We start from the raw sequence: 20431 nt of genomic DNA, 5'->3' as shown, positions 1-20431 counted from the left end.
TAAAACAAGGGGGGACATTTTGAGGGGGACTAATGGCAATGTGTCTTTTACTGTAATAATTTTTTTTAAACATTCACTGTATTTTTTTTTATCACAACTCGTAATTTTTCTCTTTGACCAGGACCCTTGAATTTCCTAAAAATTCTACAGAAACACTGAGACACAAAACAGACATTGATAACATAGTCTTATAAATGATGACCTATAAAAACCATACTTTATATACACTTTTACTGTTGTGGACAATTAAAAAATACAATTTCTTTCATCTTTCCTAAACTAGTGGGTTTGTTGGATTCAGCAAACTATTTCTTTCTTTCCATAAGAAATTCAGAACAGACAAAGTCTCTACAGAGCACAGGAACTGAACGCCATTTAAGTGGAAGAGAGTTAAATGTATGTATTTTTGCATGCAGTCCAGTCCACATAAATTCTATAGGTCTGGTCCAGACTAAAGTTTTGATGTTACAACAACATATAATAGCCATTCCCTTTGCTTACATGTCTATTGCGCTAGCCGTAGCTAACATATTATCTTTTGAATGCAAGACAAAGAATAAATCAGAATGCCATGGTTTTGAATGTCCATACCCGATTTTATTAAGAGTAATCAGAAACCAAAATAGAACCATTTCAAGAAGAAGAATGCCTATTTTATACCTTATCCATATTTTCATTTGACGTGGTCTAGGCATACAGTTGATATTCAAGCTTTCTGTAATTGCCATCCTTTGAAATGAGGGAGAATAATGTTTTTAAGCTAGATAGGAAATTGATTTTATTTCTTTGAGCAGTCATAACACTTGAATTTCTAAAATTTGTTTTAGTCTGAGAGAGAGCTCTGTGATTTATATTTCTAATGAATATGTGACAAATTTTGAAAAATCAAATAATTTTTTTCTCCAGTCTTCATATTATTTCTTTAGAAATAAACATGGCTAGAGAATATTTAAGGGGAAAACATTGAGGAACATATTTGTAATTGATAAGGAAAGAGAATAGAAATAATTTGAGATCAAAAAAATGTATAGTTTTTGCTTTTTGTTTAGCAATTCTGAGATAGCAGTAAACGCACTACATAAGAAGCAGTAGAACATAATTGCTAATGCTGGTGTGAGACTGCCTAAGCTTGAATCTGTCCTGTATAGTGTGATATTGAGCAAGTTTTTTAATCGTTCTGTATGTGCCTCAATTTCCTTAACTGTATAATGGAGATATTAACATTACCTACTTATAAGTATTAGAAATGACATATATTTTAAGTATAAATATTCTAAGTATAAATTACTTAGAATGGAAAACTGCTGGAACATATTAGGTATTCAATAAACATTATATTATCAGTGAGTTCTATTACTTAGAACAATAAATAAACTGCATAGCTAAATCAATCAAGCAACCAAAATGGTTTTTCCCTATAGAGGCAAGTGTGGTCAATTTTACATGATTTATAGGATATTAGGTATTTTTGTTAAAAAAATGCAATTGCTAAAAAAATAAGATACACACAAAGCTAACATTTTCTCTTTAAAAAGCATTTGCATAAATTGAGTTTTTCTTCCTCTGTTGAGGCATGCTGTGGAGTTAAGTGATTTAAAAGAGGAAAAATAATCCTCAGAAACCACACATTTTTTTCCAAGTTCTGTATTATTTCCTATATAGTTTTGCATTTGATTTTGCTGGGTGCCAGGCGCTGCTATTGACCTGTAAACGGCATCACCTATGAACTTGGCACTTTTGAAGGTGCCGATTTAAAGCAGAATCAGAGACATATCTCCCCAATTTTACATTAGCCCATGGTTTAGTTTTCTCATATATCCCCAGGGAAACCTCACTTTCAAATCAGCTTACAACAGATTGCTTGACTCAGCTTACTACTCATTCAAGGTAGTGACTATGGTGGTGGAAGTAGTGGGAGTTGAAGATTGCTCTTGCTTTTTTGCAAACTCAGCAATCTCATCAAAAGTATGTTTGTTATATGGATCTAAGGTCTTATTGTATTGCGGTGTGGTGGGTTGGGCAGGCTGTCAGAACCTGTTGTTTACTTCACTGCTAGAAGCTGAAGTTCTTAGAATTTGAAACACAGGCTCTTGAAAATGAGTGAACACTTCAAGGTTGATTCTTGAATAAGAGAAAAATATCATTGTAATTGATTTTTGATTATGACCAAACTATTGATTATATCCTATAGTGAAAAATAGAGGACATTATGTCTTCACAAAGGGAGCAGTCATGCAGTGGCCACCTGCTTCCTATATAGCCAGTGAATTGAAAGAAGTCAAGATTATAACAGCGTATTTCTCCGAGTGTGCTCGTATCAATTTTCTTTACTTTACCTAAATTTTCTAAAATGAGAAGAGAAATTATCATATGGGTGCTAAAATGTTTGAACATTGAATGATTAGTGAATTTTTGCTCCTCATTTAAAAATAATTACTTTTTCTGATGTAGTAAAATGTGCAAGTGGACCAAATTCAAAAGTACAGAGGAAGTAAGTGTAAAGTAGGTTTCCCTCCTGCTCTTACTCCCAATCCTCCAGCAATCCACTTAGCAAAGATGATTATTTTTTCTGTTCCTTTAGAGATTTTTCTATGCACATTGATTACTGACTTTCAGTTGGTGTTTTCTGATGGCTTGGTTCTCCTAAAGTGTTTCTAAGTTCTAAAAATATACATTATATATTTTTTCACATATGTTATGAGATTGAGAAGGGGTAGTCTTTAAACACAGTGGTAATCTTTAAACACTACTTTGCATATATATATAAAGTTTTCTGAAATGTTAACAAATACTTCCTTTTATTATTTGAGGCCATGAAAGAAACACAAGTCGAATAAAATATTAGAATTAAGGAAAGTTAGGGTAATGATTTTTGAGATGATATATCAATTGAGGAAACAGAAATTCCCAATCTTGTAAAGAAATTACTTTTTATGTGTAATACTTGTAACCAAATTGGATCTCATCTATTGAGAGAGCTAGCCAGGGAAATGTGAATTACTAAGAAACAATATTCAATACTTTGAAATTATTTTTCATCTTTATCTAAAACCCACAATTGGTTACAAGTTGTTTGGAACACTAAAAGAACAACATGGGAAACTATAAAAATAGAAAATTCAAGGTCTATGACTGGACAACAAATAGAAAAAAAAAATATCCCAGGATATAAAAAACTAAATGGAAGAAATTACTAAGAAAGTTTATAAGAATTACTTTCCATTAACAGGGGAGAAGAGCTGTCTTAATCACCATATTTTGCCATGTATAATTCATATTTTTTGCCCAAATTTATGAAGTTAAAATAAAGATGCTCATTGCATATGGGTAGTACTAATTCTGTATTTATATAAATGTTTTTAATTCTTTTATTTATGCTTATGAGTTAAAAGTATAACTGTAGAAATCAATAACGATATCTACATGCAAAATAATACCCTGGAATACGATAATCAGTTTTTCTGAACTTATGACAAACTTGCATTGAGGAAGAGTTCTTGGCCTTTTACGATGTGTAAATTTGTTACCGGTATATAAAAATTTCTTGTACCTTGTATCTGTTCTTGTGTTTTGTAATTATTTGTTACATAAAATTTCTTGTACCATAATATGTTAAAATATAAATGCTAAAATTCCTTTATAATACAAAAACCAAGTACCTAAATTTAAACAAATAAAAATTTGAATTAAAAAATTAAAACAAAAGGTTTTTTCCCTAAAAGTTTGGGTCAAAAATGTGGGTGCCCATTATATACAGGAGGGCATTATACACAGCAAAATATAGGAGTAAATTTTCTTCTTTCTGCAATATTTAATTTTTAACATTAATAAAAGACTGGAATAGGGCAATAAAATAAATCCTCACAACTTTGAAATTGTATATGTTGTATGATTTTCATAATGTAGTATTGAACATATTCAAAGACGAATACAGTATTGAACATATTCAAAGACAAAAGCAAAATATGAAATGAAACATAGAACACACATGTGTAATATACCTTAGGCCTTGCTTTCAAAATTCTGAAAAAAAGAAGGAGACTGGTGACTATATGAAATATAACATCACCCTCTGAAGTTTTAGGAACATCAAAGGGGCTGAAAGAGAAAAGGAAGAAGTCTTTATAAAATCTTAATCTTGGTAACTCAAATGCTATTCTCTGGGGCCAAATTGGGATCTAGGTATTTTTTGATGAAAGCCAGAAGTCAATTAGAAGAAAAAAGATAAGAGTGCTATTCCCCACGACGAAGCTATGCAGAAGAAATGAGTGCACAGCAGACCTCACTCACCAAGAGACCTTTCCTTTTCAGAGACAAAGGTCAGCTCTCATCCAGAAATAACCAGAGCAATTTCACACCGAAATTATTATCACCTCTATGAGGAGATATATGAGATAAGAAAATGGAACACAGAGTGAAAATCAGACCTGGAGAGACTGGATGGCTATAATTAGAAATAGGTTTCGACTCTAAGAATGCCTGAAGACAGTTAAGGACTTCAGCGGGTCCACAGGTTTTCCAAGAGAGCTGCACAAACCCGAATGCTACCTGGTAGACCTTGCTCTGCATGCCTTGTTCATGTGTCAAATCTCTCTCTCACACACACATCATATCTGCCCTTGGAGGAGTAGAAAAACGCTCTCCACGAAGGTTGAGTGCAAGATCCCGAAAATGCTGAATTAGTTTTGAGAGCATGAAGAGGTTCAAAGGATGCGTCCCTTTCAGTTTAATCTCAAAGTGAGTTTGTCTTGATTTCAAGTGACATTCCTGAAACTAGTAGTGATTTCATTTCTCCCCCCCAGGGGTATAGTTGCAATTACTACTATAGTTCATAACAATGAACTCTAATGTGATTATCTCCTTACTTTGTAATCAGACCTAGATATTCAGAGCATTTTACAATTAGGGCAGTTTAACATTCCAGTGATCCTTTTAAGAAAAGACAGAATGCTCCTCATGTACTTTGCAATACCTTTAGAAATTTGCTCCTCCAATGGAGAGATAAAACCCAGTACTGTGTTTGGGAATAAGATCATAAAAATGAATCCTTCTCAAAAATAAATATAAATCTGAGTGGATACACACATGGCCGTCTCTGTGAACCCACAGAAAACTAAGCAGGGGATAGGCGTTGGGGTAGTTTCAGAGTGGGCTATTATTTACAGGAAAACAGCGAGATTCACGACAGAGGACATAACTCTTTTGACAGTGACAGGACCGCATTCACAGACCCAGGACTGATGGTGCAAGCACAGTCAGCGTGCCAAGCGGCACAGGACCTGGATGAGGATCCCTAATGGTGAACTGAGATCATTGCTAAGGACACTCAGTGATCACATAAGGGACACTCTGTTTGCTCGCTGGGAGATGCAGTTCATTTGCACTAATTGCAGGCGTGGGGGCCTGGAGAAGGCAGCTCTGTGTACACATACTGTATTCCCTTTGTGGGCGAAGGTAGCTCTCACGGGCCCTGTTCCTCCTGGCATTGTGTATGTGTGTCTGTACTAACAGAGAGATTTAGCTGCCTTTCAAATATATGTGCATTTCTAATTCTTTACACTAGGCTTACTAATAGCTGGTGAGGGGAAGCTACAATATAATAGTGAATTACTTTCCGGAAAAGTTTAGCAGATAATTCATGAAATAAAAGAAATCTAAGAAAGCTTAACCTAATTACCATGGTTCACAGGATTTGCTTTTCTTCAGAAAAGTTCAATCGTATAAAAATAGTCTACTTATCTATTAACCACCTATCTATTTTTGGTATTTCACAGTTAGATTGAATATTTCTCGCATCTAAGAATATATGTTTTAAAATATACTTTTGCATAATTTTTTTTAGTTTTCCAACAACTTTTGAAGGAATGTAAAATCACGAATCTCATATCTTTCAAACTTAGAAACACTGCATGTTGGGGACACAAAATGGTGTAAAATAAGTATGAAATACATCTAATCATGTTGACATAGTAAAACGTTAACATTTTCTAGCAGTTTGGTTGACTAAAAAATAAAGATTGACTAAGACTTTGAAATATTAAAAGATATATACCAATTACTGAGATAGGTAAACAAAAAAGTAGTAGTCCTTGTGCTAACAATGGTTATAGTCTGTGTGGGGATACCAGAAATAGACAAGATGAAAAACTACCTGCAAGTACCATGCTAACCAACACCTCCCAAATGAATGAAAAGTATAAATTGAACTCCAATAATTCAGGATGGACAGTTCCCACTTTTTATTATGGGAGTCAATAAGTGATTTCTAGGGAATATCAAAAACTGAATTGAATTTAAATAAAAGAATAGGAGGTTCTCATAGGTGAGAGAGGCCTCATCAGACAAGTGAGAGTGTTTTATGTGTATGGGATGTAGATGAGAGAAGAGAGTGGGGAGTAATAAGAGCCAAAATTAACAGAAATGTTGCAGTCAAATGTGGGAGGACTGAGTGGTTGCCCAAGGAGTTTGAAGCAGCAGAAATGGAAGCACATCCACATTTTGAGAAGGATAAATACATGACCAAGTGTTGATCCAAGAATCTTTAACTGATCAAGGAATAACAGGTAATTTGACAGGGATAGAGACTGGAAGATTGTAGGTCAGTTAGAGACTGTGATCCACGAATGAGGTGATGAGGCAATAATCTAGGACAGGGCAGTGATATTTGGAAGGAAGAGAAGAAAACTAAAGGTCCAGGGATCTTTTATACTCAATAATATATCTCAAGCCTGGGGAAAAGAAGAATTAAAGATAACTCTAAACTATCTGGGTGAAAAGAAGAATTAGAGAAATTAGGCAAAGGACTTTGTCAATTGGTTTGCTTGTTTGTTTTGGGGGAGAAGAGTTTTAAGTGGAATGTCACATTTAAGTTGCTCAGCAATTGCTTAAGTGGGGCAGTTCAGCGGGCAATAGTTAGAAAAATGGCCCTGGAACATGAGAGAGAAGTGAAGGCTGCAGGAAATCTACAGTATTTGAAGCCATGGGGCTGGATGTCAACTCTAACAAGATAAAGATATCTAAATATAGGTGAGGTTAATATCAGGGGAAGGTTTCCTGGAGATATGAATTTTAACTATCAGTTTAAAGATAGATTCTCCGAGATAATGTAAGGATATATCATCCTTGCAAGTATGAAAGCGTTTGCCATGAACCCAGTGAAGGACGAATATAATGGAATACAATGTAGATGAAATACAGTGAGCTGCACGATTGCGATTTACCTTATGGAGGTCAGGAGTCACTCTGCCCTCAGCATGGCTAACAACTCAGGGAAATGTGGAGCAAGGACAGGTTCAGGCATTTAGGTGTCCAGATCTCAACTCTACCGCTAAATGAACTATTTACCTTACTTAAGCACCTTAAGCTAAATTTCAGCATCTCATTCATTAAGTAAATACTGCGATTATGGGATTAGAGTTAATGTGTGTCAGACAGAAAAATATTTCTGATCTGAGAAACTGAAGGTCATTATATGGCTTTTCTAGGTGATGTGAGCTTAAATCCAATTATCTGGGGTGGTTTTCGAGCAAAAGGAGGAAACCTAGCATAAAATGAATATTTACACACTTTATGTGAGTCTTCACTGATAATATTAGTAGAACTCATGGAGCAAGTACATAATTAAAGGTAGTCACTAATTTTACATAGATATGGTCTGAGAGAAAAAGAAATATATAGTTCTACATATAAACAACAGTTTGAAGGAGAAAAGATAAATAACATGAGTAATAGAGGTGAACTGAGGACTCACCTAGGGAAACTAGTTCATATTGATAAAGCATATAAAGAGCTAAGATTGGTAGCTTTTATATATAATATATATATATATAATAAATATAATAAATATAATGCATATAATAAAAAACTAGGAAATTTTTTTTACCTATAGAGGGAAATAAGTTCACTTATACATAATTTCCAGAAATAGAAGAAACAAGAAGCCTTTGGTAGGTAGACACTTATAATGCCCCTTTTAAGGATGTACAGGTAAAGTAGTGGCCATGTGTTTACGTGTTGCTAGGAAATATATTTATGCTTCTATTTTGTGATATTAGACTCAGGATAGCATAGCAGGTAAGAGTCTGGGTTCTGGATCCAGATTTGCAATATATGAAGTCTAGTTATTGGGCAAATGATTTAACTGCAGTATACCTTAGTGTACTAATTTGTAAAATAGTACCTAGCTAATAGGACTATTAGGAGAATTAAATGAGCTAATACATGTAATGAAGTTAGGGGCTTCCTAGCACATGGTAAACATCCATAAGAAGTTAAGTTTTATGTTATTTATTATCATTATCGTCAATATTTTTGCAATGGAATAAAGTTGCTCCAGTAAGCTTTTCTCACTCTCCAAATGAACCTCGTTGATTACACTGTTTATGCTCGTTGATTACACTGTTTAGGCTCTTAGTTGATATAGGACAGTGTTAACTAAAATTTAAGCCACAGTTTTCTCAATATTGTTCGAAGTGTCCTGTATCTGTTGAAAGTGTACGGGTAGAAGACAGAGGGGGACAAAGACCCTGCCTTGGAAAAACATGGGATAAGATTCAAAAGCTGAAGAGTTGGGTGATGTACATGAGAGAGGGACAAAGAAAATCTTCTGAAGTTTATATTGAATAAACAAAAAGAAAAACAAAGACATTTCAAAGATGGGAACTGTCAAAGGATTTCTAATGAGGCACAATGGACCAATTTTTCTGGTGTGGGGCTGTTTCCTTTATCTTTGGACACTGGGTGAAGAGCTAATTTACACTTTTCTCATCTCCCAAAAGGGGAAAGAAAAAGAATATAACGGCTACTTGCCCAGCCAAGCTTACAGAGCCACTATCTTAAGAATAACGTATGCATGTAATGTCTGTGGCATCTATTGACTATCCAGAAGTCTCAGAGTTGACCTAAACAGTTGTTCTCTACCATCTTCAGGCTGAAAGGTCCAGAGACAGTTATACAGCCAGGGTTGGTCAAGGGAGTTTACGACTTCCTAGCCATAAAAATACCCCATTCTTTGTGTGTCCGTTAATGAGTAGAAGGGAATGGTGCTTTCTAGATTCATTATGCTCCCCAATTAAACAAATTTCTAGTTTAAGAATCTATGGATCAACAATGCTTCATTTGGCTTGCCCTACACAAGCAGAAATGAAAAAGAAAATAGTGATTTGAGCTGAACCAAGACCACATATTTTACATTTTTAACTATAAGCTGTTAACCAGTAAGCAATTCTGTTACTGCTCTTTGACTCCCAACTTCTACTTCTTTTGTGGTTACTGATTTCACTCAGTTGAATTGTTTTGCTTCTTAAAGCAAAGATCAACTAAGAAAACTGTATACTATTAATTTAAATCAATTTAATAACAAAAAGTAATTATTTTGACACAGGGATTTCAGAATACAAAAAGAGAAGGTAGCTAATTTCCTGGAAGTTACCAGATCATTTAATAGTAAACAAGTCACATTAGGTACCTATCGTGATTTTTACTGTTTGTATCCAGAAATCAATGACTGCTAGAGTCAAAGGATAAGTTTTTAACCCGCATATTAATGGAGGAATTTGTCCTTCTCTGAGTAAGCAAGATGAAGGCACTTTTTAACGGGTTATACCTTGATTGGCACAGAATAGATTTTCATCTCCTTACGTTCAGTGAGGAACATTTCATAGGCACTGTGAACAAGGAAGTTACAAATTAAGCTTATGAAACTTTTCTTTGATAAAAATAATTGAGTGTGAAAATTCAAGTACCATGTCACTATAGAAACAATATAATGATAAATAAAATACAGATATCAAAGTAGTTGTAGGAAATATCTTAAGAATAATGTATGCAAGGTGCATGTGGTAACATTTTTTTCAAGAACTTTAACTCAGCCCTTAAACTTTCAATGCCCACCAAAATGCCATTATTAAAAAAATAAATAACTAAAACAAAACTTTGGGAACTTATGCAAACTAAGAGACTAAGGGAACACCATAGTTTTGTTTTGGTAACAGTTAATTATGGATAACATTATAAAAAAATCTATTTTATGAATAAAAAATTTTGGTACTCAAGTAGTAAGGATAAAAAAATATCAAATCCATACCTTGCAAAAACACACTTTATATCTATCTTATATTCTTTATATATGTGCTATAATAGATCATAAATTAAAGGGATAACAAGTCTTTTCCTTGTTCAAGTGTAGGTGCTTTAAAATGTCAATGTATAAAAAAGGCTTTCTCCACAGTGCCAGATTTGGTGGTAAAGGTGGGAGAGAAACACACGGGCATTCTGTTATTGTGATCATTTTGAGGACTGTATTTATTTAAGTTTTAACTAAATCACATGATACAACCTCTATTTACAGAACCTTGAGTGTAGTAAGATTTCTAAGTATAGATTTTATCAAACATTAATTAGAAAAGACCTCAGAACTTTACACAATCATATTTATGACTTTTAACGTCGTTAATTAGCAAAGACCTCAGAACTTTACACAATCATATTCATGTAACACCTTCTAAGAGGTTTAAACCATTCACTATGCTGCCCTTGATATTGTATAAATGAAACCAAATGTTGAAGAAGTTGAACAAATTGCTTTATACGTCAAAATTAAAGCTAACACACTGGATACGAGAATTATGCCCTTTCAATTTGATATCATAATCTCTCCTTGCAGATAACTGTAAATATGTGTGCATATATAGTCTATATATGCACATATATTTGCTATATATAAACACACATCTGAAAATATATGTCAAAAATACATATGCACATATACATTTGAATACACAGATATAAGATATATTTAGTTACATCTAAAAGCTGATGAACCCATAAAAGATGTAAATGACTAACCTGGGGTTACTACTACTCCATTTCCATTGACCACAGGCCTCTCTTCCTCCTCCTCTTCAGGAGGCCCTATACTTGTTTTCTCCATGTTGCTCACTGATTTATTCCTCTTCCGTTTGCCTTCAGCACTTGGAGTGGCCCCGGGAAGTATCTGGTCTGTTACATTTAATAATAATGGTGCTGGTTCTGCCGGAGGCTTCGGGGTACCGTAGTAATTGTCTGCAAATGATACCAAAACATTATGGAGTTAAATATTTCTCCTACTATGTGCGTAATTTGTAAAGAATGGAGATTATAGTGACAAATTTGTATGCTATTTCATACACATATATGTATATTATACACACACGGTTTTGTATTGTTTTATATCTTCATTTGTTATTCCTATTGTAGTGGGCTTTATCGCTGAAGTAAAGATATAGAACTATCTTTATTCTCACCTTTGCGCCAAACCAAAATATAGTCTCATGTATTAGTCTCAAATAGCACATAGCAATCTCAAAATTCAAAAATTTTTGATAACAGCCCTTGATTATAATGTTTTAAAAAATAATTATGTCTCAATAAGGGTACAGGCGACTTTTTTTTTTTTTTTTTTTTTTAGCAAACTCCACAAGATTCTGGAAATGCAAAGCACATTGTGCTTTTCTCCTGCTTTCAAAGGGCCCTGGCTATTGTCTTTGATGGGCCCAGCATTCGGCTCAGAGCTGTATCTCCAGCCAGTTTAGTGGTTCCCATGACGGCTGACAGTGGGCCTGCTGCTCTCATCTTTGTTCAGATTACCGCAGCATTTTTTCCCACAGCTCCATGATCTGACCTATGAAAGCATTTGTTTCTCCCATCAGTTTAAGAGATTTCTGAAAAAATGGAGAATAATTCCAATTTCTCTCTGTAGTGAGAGCCAGGCACATACGTAGTAGGCATGGAATAAATGCTTATTAAGTGAACATCTTTATATCTTCAACAAATTACTTTATTTAAAATAGTTTAAAATTTTGATTACTAAAGAACATAGTGGTGTTTTTAAAAATCAATGTTATGCTTTTAGCATCAACTTCAAACCTATATTGGTGTTTTCAATTAATTGAATACTTTTTGCACTCATTTGCACACTCATTCATTAAAATCTTTGCACAGTTCTGACTACGCTCCCAGGCACTATAGTATGCTTGAAAAAATGATAAATATAACACAATCCTTATCTTCCAGATGCTCAAAGTTCTGGTGTGGAAGACAGGCATTTTTGACACCACAGATAAGCATTATAACAGGAAATAGGGTTAAGCCCTGCAATCAAAGAGGCTTAGAGGAGGAAACACGCCTCACTGTCTGCAGAGACCACAGAAGGCAACTGGGAAAACTGCTGTGAAAGAAACAACCCTTAACTAGAAGTCATGAGTTTTAAACTTGACTTTTCCACATAACTATAATTCAAGCAAGTTACTTAACCTTAGTAAGGCTCAATTTCTTCATCTATAAATTAGGCATAGCAATACTGTTATAGTTACTTGTATTCTGGGTTGCAAACAACCAAAACCTACTCTAGTTAAGTTCAACATGAGAGGGATGTATTGAAAAGATATGAAATGGCCAGTTGAGGGAAGAATGGAATAACATGGGCAGAAAAAAAGCAGTCCAGTCAGGAAACCAAGTTGCCTCTGCTGAAAGTCCAACTGGTTCCACTGCCACCGGCACAGCCCTTGGCTGCCACTGCCTCGGTGAGAATGAGCCCCAAGCTCTCCTCTGTAACTAATTCACTCATTTCTGAGAAAACTCTCAGGTAGGTTGCTCACTGGCTGAGCTTCAGTCACGTGAGAGCCCTTGAGCTGCCAATTTAGGGCAAGATAATGGCTGCTTTCCTGGCCTTGGGAAGAGGGGCGTGGAGCCCTACCCTCTATCCACCTCATTTCCCGACTCTCCCCAAGCAGGAAGGGTCTTGAGATGCTGAGCCAGTAGAAATGACAAACATCCACTATAATGACAAACTTGCCCTCCTCACTGGCTGGGTTGTTGTGAAGATGTATGTATGAGGAAGAACTTTATAAAATGTAAAATTGCAGTGGTTTTAATGGCAGTGTAAACCACATGCTGCCATGATGTAAACTAATATTCTGAAGGCTGGCTGTGCCACTAATGCTGTGGCTGCGTTCGTGGACAGTCACAGTTGCAAGGGTAATACAAGGAATGAAAACACTATGACTATGTTTAGTGGTTCTTGTACATGTAGGAAATCTGCAGACTAGACTTTTTGCATACATTTTGCTAAAGGTTACTTTTTAATTTAATTTAGAGTATTTAAAATGAATCAGAACTTCAAATGTGCTGAACACATTCTGAGACAACAAAAACTGCTAGTTTCTCCCTAGATGTCTATGAATTCTTACTGTATTTCAGCATCCATAGGGGCTCACGCCATCTCAGTAGTACAGTGCTATACTTTCTATAGAATCTCATTATTTACTTCTTATCTAATAAACATAATGTAAAACTAGTAAATAATCTTGCATGTCCCAATAGATAATATAATTTTAAGTAGTAATCTGAGAACTTTAATGTCTTTAAGTATATATAGTACTAAGGAAACAGATCATACTTTAGTGTTTTCTTTCCCCCAGTTTGTCTTTTCTGGTTAAATAATAATTAGAAATGTGTGCATAGCTCAGGCTAAATATAAATATTGAGTAATAGATTTTGTTGAATTTATATTGCTAAATAATTGGCATGTGATGTGATTACAAGTTACATAGTAATGTTCTATTTCTAAAATTTGATTTATAAAATTAATACTTCAGATTAAATTGTAGATGTAAAACTGTATGAATCATTAGTTAAAATATTGAGATTATCTTTATTAGCAATAATAATGGCAATTTAAAAGAGGCACAGAAATAACCCATACAGTAACTACAATTGAGAAATATAATTCATGGAGAATAGGTTATCACCCTAAACCCAATGCAGAGAACAAGGAAATTACAAATACCTAAACCAAGCCACTCAGGTACTGAGTTTCCCTGAAAATAAGACCTAGCCAACAACCAGCTCTAATGCGTCTTTTGGAGCAAAAATTAATATAAGACCCGGTCTTATTGTACCACAAGACCGGGTTTTATAATATAATATAACATAATATAATATAATATAATATAATATAATATAATATAATATAATATAATATAATATAATACCAGGTCTTATATAATATAATATACATAAGACTGGGTCTTATATAACATAATATAGTATAGTATAATATGATATGATATCCTACGATGTAATATAATATAATACTGGGTCTTATATTAATTTTTGCTCCAAAAGATTCATTAGAGCTCATTGTCCGGTTAGGTCTTATTTTCGGGGAAACATGGTAGCTGAAATTGTTACCTGATGTAAGTGTATACAAATCCATAAACTATGGTGATATGCCTTTTTCGGGGAAAAAATAAACACCCAAACTCTTCTAAAATATAATTTGGAAACACTGTCCCATGAAGAATGAATTGGCTCTATGTATAGTGCCAGAATTTAGTGAATCTAAAATCTCAAAATACCATACTAATATGGTGTAATGTTTAACAGCACAAATCATTGTGAGATAAACCTGACTTTGAATCCAGTGTCCCCTAATCTGGCCACCACTTTATATCCTTAAATTGATTCAGTTAAAGTGGAAATGTGGGGCTGTAAGGTGACTACAGTCACAAAAACAACTCGACTACTCGACTACTACTATTATTACCATGATCACCACTGCAATTTACTGAGCCGGACACTGTAATGGGCATTTTAACTATGCACTTTTGTATCAAATGGGGATTAGAATAACTCCTACTCCACAGTGCTATTTTATAAAGATTAGTGATAATGAAGGGAACTATAGTGTGACTGAATTTGAATAGGTACTTGATATATGGTGACTAGTTTGGGTATTTATTCATCACAATACAGCATAAAGTCATTCTGACTCTGCAGTTAAATAAAAATGGAGGTTCCAAAAAATTAAACTATATTAATTATACACGAAGCATGTGGAAAAACTGTATCTATTTGACTTAAGAACCTCATCTTTTTTCAAAATACTGTATCTTCTCTCAAGAGAAAAGTGTGATGAAATTTACAACCTGACCAGAGCTGATGCTAGAGGACTTCAAAGCCACAACCAATGAGCACAAATGTATAATTTTCAAAAGGAAAAGGTCATAATTACTACCAAATTATAAAGCAGAGACATTTTAGGTTAATTTCCCCCCTTCCAAAAATGTGTGTGGGTGTGTGTGTTTGGGGTGTAGGGTGTGTAAGGTATAGGCATTTTTTTTTTAAAGATTTTATTGGGAAAGGGGAACAGGACTTTATTGGGGAACAGTGTGTACTTCCAGGACTTTTTTTCCAAGTCAAGTTGTTGTCCTTTCAATCTTAGTTGTGAAGGGTGCTGTTCAGCTTCAAGTTGTTGTCCTTTCAGTCTAAGTTGTGGAGTGCGCAGCTCAGCTCCAAGTCCAGTTGCCTTTGGTAGTTAGTTGCAGGGGGCGCTGCCCACCATCCCGGAGTCGAACTGCCGACAACCTTGTGGTTGAGAGGAAGGGCTCCAACCAACTGAGCTATCTTGGAGCTCAGCGGCAGCTCAGCTCAAGGTGCCTTGTTCAATTTTAGTTGCAGGGGGGCGGAGCCCACCATCCCTTGAGGGACTCGAGGAGTTGAACTGGCAACCTTATGGTTGAGAGCCCACTGGCCCATGTGGGAATCGAACTTGCAGCCTTCGGAGCTAGGAGCATGGAGCTCTAACCGCCTGAGCCACCGGGCCAGCCCAGGTATAGGCTTTTATATCCCACTTTTCACTGAATACATTTGTATTTGAATAGAATGATGTATTCATTAATAGTTTCATGTAAGTTTAATACAAAACTTCACTAACTTTGTTGTTGAACATGATGGCAAAATAGAAATTATATATAAAATTATTCACTTTGTTCTATCATAATTAGGATAACCCATAAATCTACATAATCTTATTTTTAATCAATGCCTGAGTAATGAAAGAGAAAATTATTTGAGGAATTTGATTTATTCTTCAGCTTTTTTAAGTACTTAAGAAAATGAATTTAAAAAAACTGTAGTTATTACAAAGAGTAAAACAGGGTGAATGCACCCATTTCTGACATTATAAATATAGGAAAGCTTTCAAAAAAATTGAATAAAAACAATAGTCTATACAACATCAATAACTGGTTTTGTAATAATAAAAATCATTTAGTAACTGCGCGTTTACACTGGACACTGTTATACTAATTTCTTGCAAAGGGAGAGGGACTAAACCAGATTATATTTTTACAAACTAAACCTGGCTAGAGAGTCCTTTAAAAAATCTAATACATTGCCTACTTTTAGGACCCATTCCTAAATCATCCAGAAGAGATGAAAATAGCTTTCTAAGTAACTTTTCATGTATTTTATTTGCAGACTATCATGGAATTATTCCTTGGCTTTCTCCATATTTGTTAGACCAAATAATTTTTTCAGTAAGTCTTAGCGTACATTTTTTAAATGATGTTTTTGTCTTCTGATCCTTCCAGGTATTTTTCTCCCCACATTTTATTTAATGGTGAAGCCAGGTGTGTATGTGTGGAGGGGGCGGGAGCTATTTCAATGAATTATAAATTGTTCCCTTTTTTTGTAACCCTACTCTTTATTAGGGAAAAGATACCAAAATAGTACTTTCTCAGGGGCAACATATTTATGCCTTTAAGTTCTGATATTATGACACAAAGGAGGAAACACACTGAAAACTAATTTATGTATGAGGACATGTAAAAATTTTAGTACTAAACGGAAATACTTTTAGTTATTTCCAATACTTTCCTCCTTTAAACATTATCAGTTTTCATGATGGAAACATGAGATTTGTTATTTGGCTTTTTAAGTAATAGACTCAGATGGTGACTGTTGTTTCAGTCCTTTGGGTGTATAAGAATAACACGTGTGGGTTTGACATCAAATAACCATAGATCTTTCCACATGGCACCCAAGTGGAGATGGGTTTTAGAAAGGTAATATTCTTGTCTTCAGCATACCTCACAGATTAAGGTCTTGACCTGCATTTGTCCCCAGTATTGTCAGTGCTTTTATTCCCATTTTGGTAATAAGAAAGAAGCAATTTTGGATAATGGGTTACCAGAAGGAAGATGATTGCCTACAGGGATTCTGGGACTTGCAGACAATACAGCCCGTCACTGGGGTCCCCAGAGAGCTTGAGTTGGAAACAATGTGTGGCAAAATTTAAGAGACTGAGAATCTCATCATTTGTTTTTTACAGTTTTATAAATAGAGGAAATTGATTGTTACTTGGCCTCCTTAATGGCACCTGGAAAATTTGACACTGACATTAAACAAAGAGATTCACAATTTCAGATCCACTCATAATTAATTATGTTCGAAAACCTGCCAGATCATAAGTACACAATCATTCTTGTCCACATCAGAGATTTAGATTTGTATTAATAGAAACAGATAAACCATGAGAGGATTCTAAAGTGAACTTCAAGACATGTTTAAAATATTACACAAAGGATAATATTGAGTTAAAAATAGTACCCCCAAACCATCATAACTTGTCAGCCATGGCAAGAATCACAGTTATATGGCTACAGAGATAGTAAGTTAGAAATTGTATAAATACAAAACTAAGTTAGTAAATGTAGCCTAGAAAATTAATTCTACTTTTCTAAAACTGCACTTCTTACCAGAATATAAGACTCCAAAGTCTCACAGTGCTTTTGTCAACTGATTTTTGAAGTTATTTTTGTAAGTGGCTATGATACTTAACTTTGGTCTGCTCAAAACAAGTTGGTATAATATTTCCTCATCGTGTCACAGTAGTAGCTTGAAACCAAAATGCAAAAATTCTCTGACTTCAAAAAGATAGTGTCCTTTTCTCCTGTGGTGAAACATTAATCTTATATGTGCCAGGAATAGGAAAAACATCCAAAATGATGTTTGTCACTGATACCTGTACTGAACAGCAAATTGCTAAATTTTGTGACAATTCATTGTTGAACGTGACTTTCAAAGTCTGCACAATTATGTAAACAATGTAAAAGCTTCTGTTTTCTCGTATACAGAATTGAATTATTCGGTAATAAACCTCACCTCAGAAATTCAATTAAATGAATGCTGATTTGACAATGGCCTAGTTTCTGAATTTTACTGTCTTTCTCTGTCCATCAATATTCTGCAGAAATCATGTATTTGGTTTAAGCAGACTAATATTTTCTGACACTTGTTTGTAAGTTCTCAATAGGTTATTGTGGTCATTCTCACTGAATTTTCATTTATTCACATTAGCAAATGTGGACAGGCACAGGACAAAAATCTTTGCTAAATGTAACTATCCACAAACTGGCCAAGTGAAGTGGTTCACCTATTTAAAAGACATTAGATGCCCTTCCCTTTAGTGACTCTTCCCTTCAGGCATTATTCAGAGTTCAGAATATTTCCCACCTGCACCAAATAACGTATGTAAAGAAATTACGCTAGGAAATCCTCAAAAGAACAGAAGGAAGCTACATATGATTTTTCAATGTCAAATATACATCTACGTTTAAAGTAAAGCACTTGAACATTTATAATTCTAGTTACAAAAATTTTACAAGCCCGATTCATAAGCATATCATATTTAAATAATATTAAATCCCCTAGAGCCACACTTTCTAGTAAAAATGCAATGTGAACCACGAAGACAACCTCATATGTAATTTAAAAATTTTCTAGTTAGCCACACTAAAAAAGAAAAAAGAAAGGTAAATGTTCTTGTAATAATATATTTTACTTTACCCAATATAGCCAAAATATTATCATTGCAATACAGGATCAATATAGAAAGTTAGGAATGTGATATTTTTACATTTTTTCTCATTAAGTCTTTAAAACCCAGTATATAGTTTACATTTAGAGCACATCTTAATTTGGATCAGACCCATTTCAAGTGTGTAATGGCCTTATGTCACCAGTGGCTACCATATTGGACAGCATAGTCTCAAAACAATCACTTTCAGGAAATAACATTTTAAGTTACCATATTATCACCTGAATGACATATGTTTCTCATACACAATAAAGTGAAAATCTCTGCTTCAAATGACTGAGAAAACTGAGTAAATACCAAAACACAGTAATGATTTCAGGTGACATTGTATCAATGACATTTTTCTTGTTTAATTGCTTTGCTGCTCTGAGTACGTGTAAAATATTATTAAGCATCCAGCAGATGTACATTTCTTAGTAACTCTCTTCCATCCGGTTTCCTAATCATCCATTTTATCACTTTATCTTTTCTTAACTTGAAAAACCCACTTTTGACTTTATTATCAAGTTATAAGTTAGAAAGGGGAAAAAAAGAACAAATGTTGCAAGTTAAGTAATGTGCATCACTAGTGTGAGTACTCCGTCCTTTGGTTCAAGAGCAGAACTGACCAGCCCTTCTTTATAATTGGTTACAACCCATAGAGAGAAGAATTGTTGACTCACAGTAATAGAGCGAAAACAGAGAAATTACTCATATTGTTGTCTTCCCTCTTGTCATCTCTCTGGGAAGACACTCTCACTCATAGTGCTTAGTACCCATTACTTCATCCTTCTTCATTAGGCTCCTATTTTCATAACTTATGCTAACAATAATTCCAATTTTCTTTTACTTCTATATACTGTATGTGTCCCATTTCCACTCTCCTTTGAGTCTTGGTAAGTGACTGGGTCACCACTCTGATAAACTAAACTAATATGCCAATGATTAAAATTGGCTTATTTTATCCCTTATAATATTTTCATTTTAACACAGTATTTAAAGCTCTGATCCAAAAGGTTAATCATGAAATTTGGGCTATAACTGGTCAATTCAGTGGGGAGCGTGTTTCTCAGAGGACACTTTAGTGCTCTCAAATCACAGTGGAGAAATTTTCCTGGGCGGTCAGGGCACCTGGTGTGGTAAATGTGAAGACTCTTGGGAATCTAAGAAAAATATCAATGCAAAGATTTTTGGAAAACAGAACTGAGATAAAAATAACGTATATTATAATTCTAGGTTGCAAAAAAAATGTACATGTCTATCTTTTTTATTGGAAACCATTTGTAATTGTGTCATTAAGGCAATTAATTGTTTTAGTTTTTAAGTGTCTAGTGAGCTCAGTGTTCAAAAGACAGTCCCTTTACAGCTTATTAACCACAAATAAAAGAGTGGAAGTAAAAGTTTGATAAATTTTTAAATGGGCATTCATACAAAGCTCAGTGAATTCCTTTGATAATCACTTTGATTAAATTTACCCCTTTAAAAATTGATAAAGGAAACTGAACAGTATTATTTTTCTTACACAACATTTATGGCTTATCATATAACTTCCTTCCCTCTATGATGCTATTAACTCTGATACTATAAAATTGTTAAGAAATTAGGAGACCTTTAAGACTTTCTTTTGTCACTATCTTCCAAGTACAATACCCAAGGAAATTCTGATTAATCTTAACTTGATTGTTTGTGAATGACTAAATAAATTTGCCAAATACCTAATTTCTAATACTCAGTTTTACTAACAAAAATCAG

At 34.3% G+C, this 20431-nt stretch overlaps 1 protein-coding gene across 4 annotated transcripts in view; it reads right to left on the bottom strand.

Annotated features, from left to right (window-relative positions):
- The window catches only part of MAGI2 (membrane associated guanylate kinase, WW and PDZ domain containing 2), a 1330546-nt gene that overhangs the window by 448095 nt on the left and 862020 nt on the right, over positions 1–20431 (bottom strand). For all 4 annotated transcript variants that reach the window (XM_081079965.1, XM_081079966.1, XM_081079968.1 and 1 more), the window contains one exon: positions 10846–11061. In XM_081079965.1, coding sequence (XP_080936091.1) covers positions 10846–11061 — 216 coding nt within the window. The remainder of the gene's footprint in view (positions 1–10845; positions 11062–20431) is intronic.

Source organism: Rhinolophus hipposideros (genome assembly GCF_964194185.1).
Source record: "Rhinolophus hipposideros genome assembly, chromosome: 18".
Classification (NCBI taxonomy): domain Eukaryota; kingdom Metazoa; phylum Chordata; class Mammalia; order Chiroptera; family Rhinolophidae; genus Rhinolophus; species Rhinolophus hipposideros.
This window is presented reverse-complemented; position numbering and strand designations above follow the sequence as displayed.